Raw genomic sequence first — 12486 nt, forward strand, 5'->3', positions numbered from 1 at the left:
AATTACATTTAATGTTTCAAATAATCGGTCATTTTCTTTTGAATTTTTTTAGTATGCCAATACGCATCTCGTATATTGGCTTGTACTTTCACCATTTCTTCGAGAGGGGCATCGTCCCCATGATACATAAAAAATTTCTCTAGAAGCTTAACTGAATGTTGTTGTTGTTGTTGAATGGTTGGTGGTAGTCCCAGATCAACTTCTTCATCTTCTTCTTCCTCTTGGTGCTCTTCCTCACCTTTCTTGCTTGTTGCAATATGGCTTCCTCTGTCAAGTCTGCTGTTGTAGTCAAATCCTGATCTATCACCATAAAATCTTGTAACTCCTCACTTGTAAACGTAATTGTTGTTTGAAACTGCTTTATCCACTCGCTTAGTGGCTGATTATCTTCCAAGCCCTGTTCGCATTCTGTCTCGGTAATAAGTTAAGTCCTGCATGATGATAGGAGTGTTGAATTGTTTCTGCAAGCCAAAGTTGACTGCATTCAGCATATTAATGGAAAATTTGTCTTCGGACTCGATCATTTCCATTGAAATGTTTTTCCTGTATCGACTCTTAAGACTTTTTTTATTACGTTCTGGTCCATCGGCTGTAATACTAGCTGTTGTTTTGGCTGGAAGAAATGCCAATTCAATATTCCGTAGATTTGGAATATGGGGATGTGCAGGGCAGTTATCTAAGAGAAGCAATATTTTCCTCCCCTTTAATTCTGCGTCCCATTTCCGTATCTCCTCTGTTGTGATTATTTGTTATTTATCCACTATAAAAGGACAAAAGGAAACATTGTACATTGTTCAATAGAACCTAACCTAGAAAAAATAAGAGAGTGTTAATTTAAATCAGTGCACTCATTATTAATAAAGTTATTTTAGTTTAATACCTACGTGTGTTCGTAAATTCACAAAAGGTTATGGGCCCAAAACCACGCAAGACGTTGGCTGGCGGAAGGTTTTTTTTTTCAACACGTGTATTAAAGTTGTAACGGCAAACTGAATACGTCGTCGGTGGTATTTCCACAATTAAATGCACAGAATTATAATAACTGGAGGTTTAGAGTTAAAGCACATCTGGAGGAGAAACAGATTGAAGATACGTTGGACAAAGAAGTATCAAATTTTGCTGCAGAAAAAGAGAAGACAGATTTTAAAATAAGGGATGCAAAGACAAAATCAATCATAGCGCAATGTGTAAGTGACAGAAACCTTGATATAATTAAAGATTCAACTACAGCGAAGCATATGTTAAAAGCATTAGGAGATGTATTTCAGAGGAAAAATGTATTTTCGAAGTTGACTTTAAAGAAGAAGTTGCTAACAATAAAATGCAAAAGGAACGAAAAATTAGAGGATCATTTTTTGAAATTTGACTCTGTAATACGAGAATTAGAAAGTATTGGGTCTAACTTACTTTTGTCTCTTAATGAGGACTATGATCTTGTAATAACGGCGATTGAAACATTAAACACAGATGTAACAATGGATTTTGTCAAATCGAGACTGTTGAACCAAGAATTAAAAATGAAATCAAAAAATGGGAATAATAGTACAAATGATATTGAAGTTACATTCAAAGCAAGCCAACATGTGTGTTATAAATGTGGCAAACAAGGTCACAAATTTTTTGAGTGTTTACAGAATAGGCATGGAGGTAGAGGTAGATTTGATACAAATTACGTCGAGGTAATCGTAGGTATAGTGCGAATACAAACACAAATAGTGTGAGCTTGAATGACAACATAAACAGTTTTATTTTGAACTCTGGAGCTACCGAACATTTAGTGACAAGTGAACTGCAAGATTATATGACAGATAAACAAGATTTAAAGATAGAAATAAAAATAGGTAGGGCCAAGAGTGGGGAGACGTTGGTTGCAGAGAAAAAGGGAACACTGAGTGGTATTTGCCAAGGTAAAGAAATAAAATTAGGAGCTCTAATAGTTGGTATGGTATGTCGCATAACTTAATTTCTGTGTTAAAATTATTAAGAAAAGGTTTTAAAATAATATTTGAAACTGATAAAACAGGTAGAAAACATGCAAAAATAGTACATAACAATGTTACATTTTATTGTTAAAGTTTTAATAATTTATTTTTGATTGTTATAAATTTAAAAACTGAAAATTGCTATAAAGTAATAAATGATAATGCAGGAAATATTTGGCATAAGAGACTAAGACATTTAAATTGTTATGGTCTAAAACAGTTAAGTTTACCATATAGTGATGAAATTTGTAGTAATTGTGTGGAAGGTAAAAGTACTAGAAAAACTTTTTATCAATGTACTAGAAAAACTACTCGGATTGGTCAACTTATTCATACAGATATTGCAGGGCCAGTGGCAACTCCATCTTTGGAAGGTCATAGGTACTTTCAGGTTTTACTTGATGACTATTCAGATCTTTTGGTAGTCAAATTGTTAAAATCTAAAGATGAGGCTGTTAAAAACGTTATTGATTTTATTAAGCTAATAAAAACACAAAAAATTAGATGTGGTGGTGAACTTTCTTCAAATTATTTCAAACAGTATTATAAAAATAAAGGTATTGAGATTGAGTATACGCTGATTGAGTATATAGCCCGCAACAGAACGGTAAGTCTGAGTGTATGAACCGAACTTTGTTAGATAAAGTAAGAACTAAATTTGCTGAAACAAATTTACCCAAAGAGTTATGGGGAGAGGCAATCTTAAATTCAGGTCACCCACAAAAGCAAATGATGGTGTTCTTCCCTCGACAAGATGGTATCAAAATAACAATTTATCAAAATTAAGAGTTTTCGGGAGTAAGGCATGGTCAGGTGTTTTACCAAAAGCAAATAAATTAGAGAAACGTGCAAAATTGTGTATTATGGCTGGATATGGTTTAAATGGATACAGGCTTTGGGATTTTGAGAAGACTGAGATTATATATTCAAGAGACGTTACATTTGATGAAAATCAAACAATTACAAATCAGTTAATAGAAGAAGTCAAAGACAATAAAATAGCGATGAAAAACATAATAATAAGAGATGAAGAAAATTACAATAAAGAGACAGAAACAGACGAAAATGAAGTAGGTAGAATAAGTGAATCAGAAAATGATAACGATGGAATAGTCAGAAAGTTTAAATGATAAGGACAGAAATGTAACAAAAACTGAGACATCAAGACATGGAAGAAAGATAAACACACCAAAACATCTTAGTGAATATGAAATTTACTCAGCATATTGTTTGTTAACATCACAGAATGTTCCAAAGAATTACGATGGGGCGATAAAAACAGTTGAATGGAAGGAAGCTATAAAAAAGGAATTACACTCGCATGAAAAAATGTAAACCTGGACTGAAGTCCAATTACCAGAAGGTGAAACACCGATACAGACAAAATGGGTATTTCGAACAAAAGAAGATGGCATAAAAAAGGCTAGAATAGTGGCTAGAGGTTTCCAAATTAAGGAGAAGCATCTTTTTGAACCAGTTTACGCTCATGTAGCACGTATGGCAACGATAAGAGTTTTATTCTCCATAGCATTACAGAAAGATTGGAAAATAAAACAGTTAGATATTCCTATAGCTTTCTTAAATGGAAAATTAAAAACTGAGCTTTATGTATATCCACCTGAAGGTCTTCAAACAAAATCAACAGTTTTAAGATTGAATCGAGCTCAAAGAGTCTCCAAAAGTTTGGAATGAAACTTTTAATAATTTTGCTGTTGAAAACAATTTTCAGAGATCAAGACATGATTGCTGCTTGTACTGTGGTAAAAATAACTGGATATTATTATCTGTAGATGGCATGTTAGTAGTGGGAAAGAATGAAAACATTGAAGAAACAGTATTTTTACTAAAGAAATATTTTCAAGCAAAAGATATGGGAGAAAGGAAGAACAAGGTAAACTAAAAATAAAGCAAACAAAATTTATTGAAAAACTATTGGGAAATTTTAACATGAAAGAATTTAGTCGAAAATGTACACCTATGGAAAAAGGATTTCAATATAATGAAAATACTGAGATAGTGAATGTTCCTTACAAGCAATTGATCGGAGGACTGATGTACTTGTCAACAACTACACGACCTGATATAATATTTTCTGTTTCATATTTAAGTAGATTTCTGGACAAGCCAACAAATGATACTTGGAACGCAGGAAAAAGAATATTACGTTATTTAAATACTACTAAATTTGAAGGATTAACTTTTGTGAAAAATTAATCAAGTAATTACAGAGTAAAATTAAAAGCTTTTTCAAATTCAGACTGGGCATCAGATAAACATGATCGGAAGAGTGTAAGTGGTTGCTTAATTCTACTTGGTAACAACCCTATATGCTGGTTTTCAAAGAAACTGGGATGCGTTGCTCTTTCTACCGCCGAAGGACCTAATGAATCTTAAAGGGGTGTTAAATGATTTTAAGTTTAATATTCCCACACTGCTTTTTTGTGATAACAGAAGTTCAATATTAATGTAAAAAAGTAATGAGAATTCAAAAAGGGCTAAACACATAGATATAAAGAATCATTATTTAAAAGATTTAGTATTTCACAAAATCTTCTTCAAAAATTTGCGATGTCATCCATGCAGACTTGTTTGCCTTGTGAGTGACCGGCAAATGCTTGATGTTCTTAAAACATCGTGGGGTAGTTGATTTTCCAATCACGACTAGGTTTCTTTTTTCTCTCCCCCTCGTATTGGCAGCTACTAACTGTTATACGTTCTTTAGGAAGTTTTCCACCCACACACTTTTCGCTTCGAAATTTTAGAGTTTTATTTGGCGTCATTTTGTAAAAGATACCAGTTTCGTCAGCATTAAAAATGTCGTCAACAGGGTACTTTTCTGCTAGTTTTTCCCACGTCTTCTCCAGTCATTCGTTAGTGATGTTTCTGTAGACATCACGGGCTTCGCCACTTATCTGTCCATAATTTATACCATATCTGTATTTGAACTTCCCCAACCATCCTTCCGAAGCCTTGAAATCTATAATGCCAAGCTGTTCAGCAATTTTTTCTGCTTTTAGTTTTACGATAGGTCCAGAGAGTGGTTTTTAAGATGTTGCTGTTGGAATCATTGCAACATTGCCCGATCCAAATCTTCAAATTTTTGCTTTCCTAGTTTTTTACTAGAACTGCCTGCCGCTTCAGCCTGAATGATTTTTCCTTTGCGCTTCCAAATCGTGGATACAGTCCACGGTGTAAGTCCGTATCAACGTCCCACTTCACTTTTCTTTTCTCCCCGTTCTATCTCCCGAATTAAAGCAACTTTAGCATCTAGAGATAAAATTTTTCGCTTACTCGCCATGCTCGCCGTATTCACTAAGTCAAATTAGAACTAATTGAAACAATGGTATACTTTTATTCATACCGATAAAGGCGTATACCGATAATCGCGTATCACGAGAAAAACACTTAGGATGACCAAGTTCTTGGTAATTAGATTATTAGGGTAAGGAATTCTGAGAAGAGACTCTATTAATTATAAGTCGGCCTACATTCCTTACTTTGTTACCTGAAGTGTCCTTTTTTCTTTACGGACCATAGGGAACAATTTGAAGCAGTCGCAGCCGCGCAACTACTGGCTTCAAATTTTACCACAAACTAATACTCTCGGCCATTTTAGTAGTTTGTGCTCGGAAAGTCTGCATTAAGCAAACTAAGTGTCGCAAATTTCCAGATTTCGAGTTGGAATTGGTTTAAATGATACAGGGTAAATCAAGAAACCCTTCCTCGGGTTTCGACTGACGAATTGAACAAAAAAATAACGATTGATTGATACCTATACAGGGTGTCCCACTTAAAAATTCGTCGATGTAAAGACCATAAGTTGCAAACATTTGGAAATTCGGAAATGAATTAATGTTGGTGGTGAATCTATTATACAGGGTAGCCTTCCACATTCGCCTCGGTTTTTGGCACATATTTGTTTATACTAGTCACTATAGACCAAATGGAGTTGCTGTTGCATTTCCTATATCTAAATCTGGCGGTTTCTGGGAAATTTGGAGAAATAAAAAAATACTGACAGTAGTTTAAAAATTGTTTACACCCTGTAACGTGTTTACACTACTTAGGCGAAAGGTTAATGTTAACTATCACTTAAAAGTTTCACTTCGTTATTATACAGAGTGGTGAAAAAAATTTCCCGATGGTTTGGGCAAACGTTTTATTAAATAACTTCTTAAATTAATCATTATTTGAACATATTAAACTGATAATGGTCAAATTTCTGTTAATAATTCATAGAGAACGTGTATTTTGGCCATTTCGATCGGTCTTGAGATTTATCCCTTAAATTATATGAGGTCATTTCAATAACACGCACGTGCGTATTTTTCATATCTTTTATTTTATTACAATATAATGTTAGGCGAATCTTTGGCTTTGAACTAATTTTCAATGATACCGACTAGAATCTCCCAGTGGCACTCAAAAACGCGCCGTAGTTTGGTCTACCGGTACCTCCCGGACCCCCAAAATGTCTGCTGTATTCTCCAGATACCCCCACGTTCCAGTTTTTCGTATTGTAAATGTTGTAACGGCCGGTGGCAGACAAATCGGTACCTAAAAAAAAAAAACAAAAAGAAGCTTAAATTTTGTAGCTGCCTTGCCCAAGTAAGAATAAATTTTTTGTTAATGGTTTTATGCAATAGATAATAACAAAGTTTTATTGGGGAGTCAACTCCATGTATTCGATGTCATCCATATCTTGTGCAACAACAACTTGATCATCCGCAAACGATAGAGTGTAAACTGTATACTCGTCATCCACTGGTATTCCAATATTCTTGCACTTTCGCTTCCAGATCTTTGGTGCATTTTCAAAATAAATTTTAAATAGCCTTGGAGACATGCAACAAACTTGTTTAAGGCCTTTGGTAACTGTAGATCCTGTTGTTAAACTTGTTTTAGCTCTGCAACTTGTTCCTTGATATAAGGATTTCACCGCCTTTATTATTTCTGAATTTATATTGCTTTTTGTAAAGTCTTCCGCAGTTTTACTAGGGGTACGTCTGCCATACGCTTCTTGTAGACCAACAAATAAAAGATTAACTCCTTGATTAAATGCTATCTGTAGCAACTGTTAAATCATAAACACGAAACCGAACTTAAACAATTTACAGTGGGTCCAAATATCAAATAACTTTTCACACATATCGACACTCGCCAACGGCCATCTTCTTCTATTCGACGAGCACCTTCTTCTTTTATTTGGTACGCTGTGGCTCACTCTTGCGGGACCGTACGCATCTACTTCAATGAGGCGCTCTGGTCGACGGCTAATTCGCTTATGGGCGGATAGATGGTGGTGAGGGCGTTCATTTGTTACATATCTTCTTTTCTAGGAGTTGTGTTCCTGAGAAAAGATGATTAATTGTGGATTTTCCCGCTCTAAAGCCTGCTTGTTCTTCGGCATCCATACCAGCATATTCCCTTTCTATTCTACTTTTTAGTATTTTTCTCCGCTATGCTTTCACCCCATAATTGTTGCACTTACTGGATGGTTGACAAGTATGACATTTTCCATTCTTCAGGTACTGCCGATGTGTTAAGGCGACTTTGGAATAAATGTCTGAATGCATGATACATTTTTTTACTTCCTCATTTTATAAGTTCTTCCGGGATACTTCCTGGTCCTGGGGTTCTGCCATTTTATAGTGTTTTAATTGTCCTTGACCTCTGTTACTCTTTTTCTTATTGAGGATCCTTCTATGATTATATTTCAGTCTACGTTTGCGTCATCTTTAAATTGTGGACTATCGTCAGTCAGCATCATCATCATCAGCAGCTGTTCTCATGTTTCTATGAAGTCTCCAACATTCCATACTTTTCCTTTTCCTGGGTCTGGATTATTCTTTTTTTCGTGATACTTGGATACTTTGTATCTCAATTGGTCATCTACTTTTTTTGACCTTCAATATTTGCGGCATATTTTCCGTTTTTCTTCCATTTCTTATTTAATCTCGTCATTACACCAATACGGTTTTTGTCGTTTCTCGCTGTACACATGTTTTTATATATTTGTACTCTTCTTCTACATTCGTGAATCAAATCTTCTGTATTTTCTGGTCTAGTCTGGTGTTATATAATATTTTTGTACTTTCATTCTCCAAGCTGTTTGTATTAAATAAAATATATAAATAAAACATTCACCGAGTCGAGTGACAGAACTGGCAAAACAACGTTGCTAAGGTCTATCGAAAACGCTTGGCAGTGAATAATCAGTGCCGCAATTGGTATTTTAAGGTAGGGGGTGGACAAATGTAATCAACTCACCACCTCCTCTCATATGGTCCGCTCCAACGCTCACTCCCGAGCCTGTTGGTTTGTGCGAGTAGTCCAAACGACCTCCCATCATGTCGGGTTGAAGTCCCCTTGACTGGGCGAAGTTTTTCGAAGCGTATGCCGACCCATCCAATCTGTGGTTTGGACTGTTGAAGATGGTTCCTTGATGGCTTACGCTACCTGTCAGTTTTGGCCCGCTCAATGACCAATTTGTTTGCCTGTAATATTCAATTTCTTAATTTTATTGCATTCTGATTACCGGTGTTTGGCTTAATATTCGACTCAAAATGTCCGATGTCTTGGAATCGTTTAAATCTTCATTTCAGCATCGTCAAGGATGTTACTTAAACACATCATATAAAAGTTTTACTTTTGGGCTGTGTAAAGTGCAATGGTAACTTTTTAAAACTACTTTCTTCATTTCAGAAAATGTTTAAAGTATCAAAGTAGTCTTTTTTAAATGAAACATCGCTATGAGAGTGAGTTTTTTCAAATAATTTGAATTTTGTCAAAATATATCCAAGTATTAATTTTTTCGAATATAATAATAAGACGTATTTAAGACAAAATAAATAAGAACTAAAAGTTCAGATTTTCACGAAATTATATATTTTGACATGACAATTGTTTGGACAACATCGTGTTTTTATGAAATCTAATATTTACAAACTACCTGCTACTATATATACGGAAAAATGACCGTTAAACCTTATTTAATTAAAGATTTTGTGAGAATTTAAATCTAACTTATCGTTAAGCAATACATTTGAATGTCTCATTTTGTTAATCTTCATGGCTTCCAATAAATTTAATTTTCTACTTTTTGTGGCTGTATGTAAAATATCAAAATTGTCGTCAAAAATGTGTTTTTCTGTGTTTAAGTGTGTAGCATAAATAGAATCTAGACTATTGTTTTTAAACGCTCTTTTATGTTCGTTAATGTGTTCCTTGGAGGATCTACCTGTTTGTCCAATAGAAATTTTAGGACAAGATCCGCATTTCAACCTGTAGACATCTGATTTTTGAGATTTCAGACATTTCGTTTTATTGTTTTTTAAAAATTTTCCTATTGTGCTGTTAGTTCTGAAAGCTAGGTTCTCCTATGTATGTAATTGTTTGAAATTGTTCGTATTCTGTATTAGGTTTCGGATAAATAGAATTTACTGTTGCCTGGACTTGTTTTTTATTTATAATTTTATCGATAATGGACGGATTGTAGCCGTTGTTCAATGCACTTTGTTTATTTGTTGTAATTTTCTGTTGAGAGTTTCGTATTAAGAATTCTGTGTATAAAAGAGTGAAATGCAGCCATTTTGTGTGCATAAGGGTGATTTGAGCTGTTATGTATGACTTTATCCGTGTGTGTGTCACTTGTTTTGTGTTTTCATAATAGTTAAGTCTAAAAAATTAATAGAGCTATCCTGTTCAATCTCTATACGATGAATTTTATACGATTATGTAATGAGTTAATGTAATTTAAGAAAAAAATCAATTGTCTGTCCGTCCCAACAAAGCAAGCAAAGACTTCATCCACGTATCTATACCACCATAGAAAACTTTTACTTACTTACGTATAGGATGTTCTAGTATGATATTTTCCAAATTATCCACAAAAATCTCGGTTAACAAAGTATTAAATGGGTTTCCCATAATCAAACCTTCCTTAGAGATGTAAATCTGTCCATTAAATTCAAAATAATTTTGGTCTTAATATAATTTAATATAATATAATTTTGGCAAAAATTTAATTTTGTTAGTTTAAAATTGAATGATATATTTTGTTAAGACCTTTAGAATCGGTTTTGTAATTAATTGATTTTTTTGTTTTTTTCGATTTCTATACTTTAATAAAGTTCTCTTTTTTTTGGTGTTAGGTTCTGTTAGTAGGACTTTAACTTTTTGAAAATTACGTATGTGTTTGGTGTTGTCGCAATGGGTATGAAGAGCTGTTTTATTTTTTTTTGTCATATTTATGTCCGTTGATTCTATTTTTTAAATAATGACTTGTTTGTCCTATATACACACTGTCGCAATTAGAGCATGGAATTTCATATACTACATTACTCCTTTTTTCAACTGGAATTTTTGCTTTGAGTTTAGTGAAGAGATATGTTTTTTGTAAATTATAAGTTTTGTGTCCTATTTGAATTTTGTATTCTTTGAAAATGGTTTGGAGTTTTTCTGATAATCCAGGTATATATGGTAGCGATATATATTTGCTTTGAGGATTTTGATGTTGGTTTTTGTTTACGTTATTATAAAATTTGTTGGTACGTTTATGAATGATATTATTAATTAAGTTTTTGGGATAATTATTTTCTAGAAGTGCGCGTTTTGCTTTTTCAATTGCGTCTGGTTTATATTCTGGTTCGGATAACATTTTTTTTTTTCGAAGAAACTTCCAGAAGCTTCCAGGATTCCTCCCGTTTAATTGACGAAGTTTTGTAAATAGTAGTACAACTTCTATATTTTACACGTCTTTGGTCACCGACCTGTTTTTTGGACAACCCGTATAGCACGAAAATAATATTGAAAAGTTGCCATCGAGGAATATCGCATATCCCAAAAGTACAACTTTTTCAAAACCTTGTATTTCGGTCAGCGTATATGTATAATGTTGTCCAAGTTAATCCGGATCGAAGGACCAGAAAAATACGTGACTCAGGGGCAAAAAAATTGTACTTACTATGAAAATATATACAGGGTACCATGGTATGGAATGGGTACAAGAAAATTTAAATACTGTATTTGCTGTTATTTTTGCTGGAAGTCAACTTTATAAAAATAATGGTAAGTTATTTTTTCTTATTAGACCCACTACATAAAGAGAAATGTAACTGAGGTCGCGAGGTCTAGCTTGCGGCTACTCATATCTAACCACTTATTAAAAAAAATATTACAAAAATACAAGATAACCAATTTTTTTTTCGATGTTTTATCTGTAATTTAACTTTGTTGGACTAGGTGAGACACGTGAGATCTAAATCAGATTTGTCGTCGAAGAATACTCCCAGGTGAAGGTAGAGTAGATAAGGACAGAAAAAGTCGAGAACAATAGTTGTCAATTCTACCATGTACCAAATTATTCAAGTTTGATATACAAAATACGAGGCGTGTTCAAAAAGCAAGGGCGTACATTCGATATTTTTATTGTTATGTTGGTACACACATCAATAAAATATGACCCTTTGGGACTTTATCCTGTTTCCAAAACTCAAGAAATCCATGAGAGGAAGAAGGTCTGAAACGATTGAAGAAGTAAGGAAAAAATCGCTTTGATTAAACTCTTTTTGATAAAACTTAAAAATCACCTTACTTTTTGAACGCACCTCGTACATATCCCTTATTTTATTTAAATATTATTTTATATAAATACGGAGGCGCAAAAGAGTTAGGAAGTATCAAATGCCCGAAAAGTACCGTACGCAGCGCCTTCTACAGGTCGAAAAACCCCGATTTGTTTTTCTTGTTTACAATTTATTGTAATAAATTCCCTTACCTTCTGTTTCTGTGAAGCGGCACCAGATACCACTGTGGAACTTTCACACTTTCAGCGTCATCGTTCAAATCTTGGGCGTGACACAGCGAAACACATAGAATGAGCACAGCAAACACCTTCATTTTCGATGTCGATCGGGATATTTTTAACTGGTTCGAGTAATACTGAAAGATGTAAAATGTAAGCTTTATCTCGCGAGACTTGCATTTATATTTCGCTAAGCCTTTGTACCGTCTTTTAACACTTGATAAGAGGATACGGGGAATAACATTCTTGGAGCATTATTCTTCGAAATGGGAATTACCAGGCTGGGGTATTTTAGTCAAAACGAAAATAGTTTTTTTTTTCTTTTAGACTTTACGACTGTTGCTTATCTAACTAAAGAAATTGTCCATACTCCTCCATGAAAACAAATAGATTTCGTGATTTCAGAAAAATAATTTTGTAGATACGTTTTCGTTCTTTGGCATCCACAAATTATAATTAGTCCTTTTGACTCTATTGATGTCTGTCAGAGAATCATCAAAACTTATAAACAATGTTTTGTATTCCGAGGCAATGTTGATAATTAAATTTTACTGTTCAAGCCAAATACTGACAAGCTATATATTTTCGAAATCGGGTTAAAAACGACTTTCGTCTTAAGCAAAAATGAACAGGATGTTCATTTAAAAATGTGAAATTTATAAGTTCAGAAGTTAAAGAAAAAATCTTTTGTATAAAAAG

General features: G+C 33.8%; 1 protein-coding gene across 1 annotated transcript; it reads right to left on the reverse strand.

Annotated features, from left to right (window-relative positions):
* Positions 1-6320: 6320 nt before the first annotated feature.
* On the reverse strand, positions 6321-11970 carry LOC132705412 (uncharacterized). Its single transcript, XM_060675989.1, has 3 exons — positions 11761-11970; positions 8253-8479; positions 6321-6539 (listed from the first exon to the last, which is right to left on the reverse strand). Exons 1-3 carry the CDS (start codon positions 11880-11882, stop codon positions 6385-6387), a joined length of 504 nt encoding a protein of 167 aa, XP_060531972.1. The 5' UTR covers positions 11883-11970; the 3' UTR covers positions 6321-6384.
* Positions 11971-12486: the final 516 nt, after the last annotated feature.

This window comes from Cylas formicarius, unplaced genomic scaffold (assembly GCF_029955315.1).
Source record: "Cylas formicarius isolate icCylForm1 unplaced genomic scaffold, icCylForm1.1 PGA_scaffold_7__23_contigs__length_41026272, whole genome shotgun sequence".
NCBI classification, from domain to species: domain Eukaryota; kingdom Metazoa; phylum Arthropoda; class Insecta; order Coleoptera; family Brentidae; genus Cylas; species Cylas formicarius.

Excerpts from the sequence above, each read along its gene's own strand:
- LOC132705412 (XM_060675989.1), bottom strand. The coding sequence starts at position 11,882 with ATGAAGGTGTTTGCTGTGCTCATTCTATGTGTTTCGCTGTGTCACGCC. Across the intron at positions 8,480-11,760 it reads CCGCTTCACAGAAACAGAAG|GCAAACAAATTGGTCATTGA; the intron begins GTAAGGGAATTT and ends TGAATATTACAG. Across the intron at positions 6,540-8,252 it reads GGACCATATGAGAGGAGGTG|GTACCGATTTGTCTGCCACC; the intron begins GTGAGTTGATTA and ends TTTTTTTTTTAG.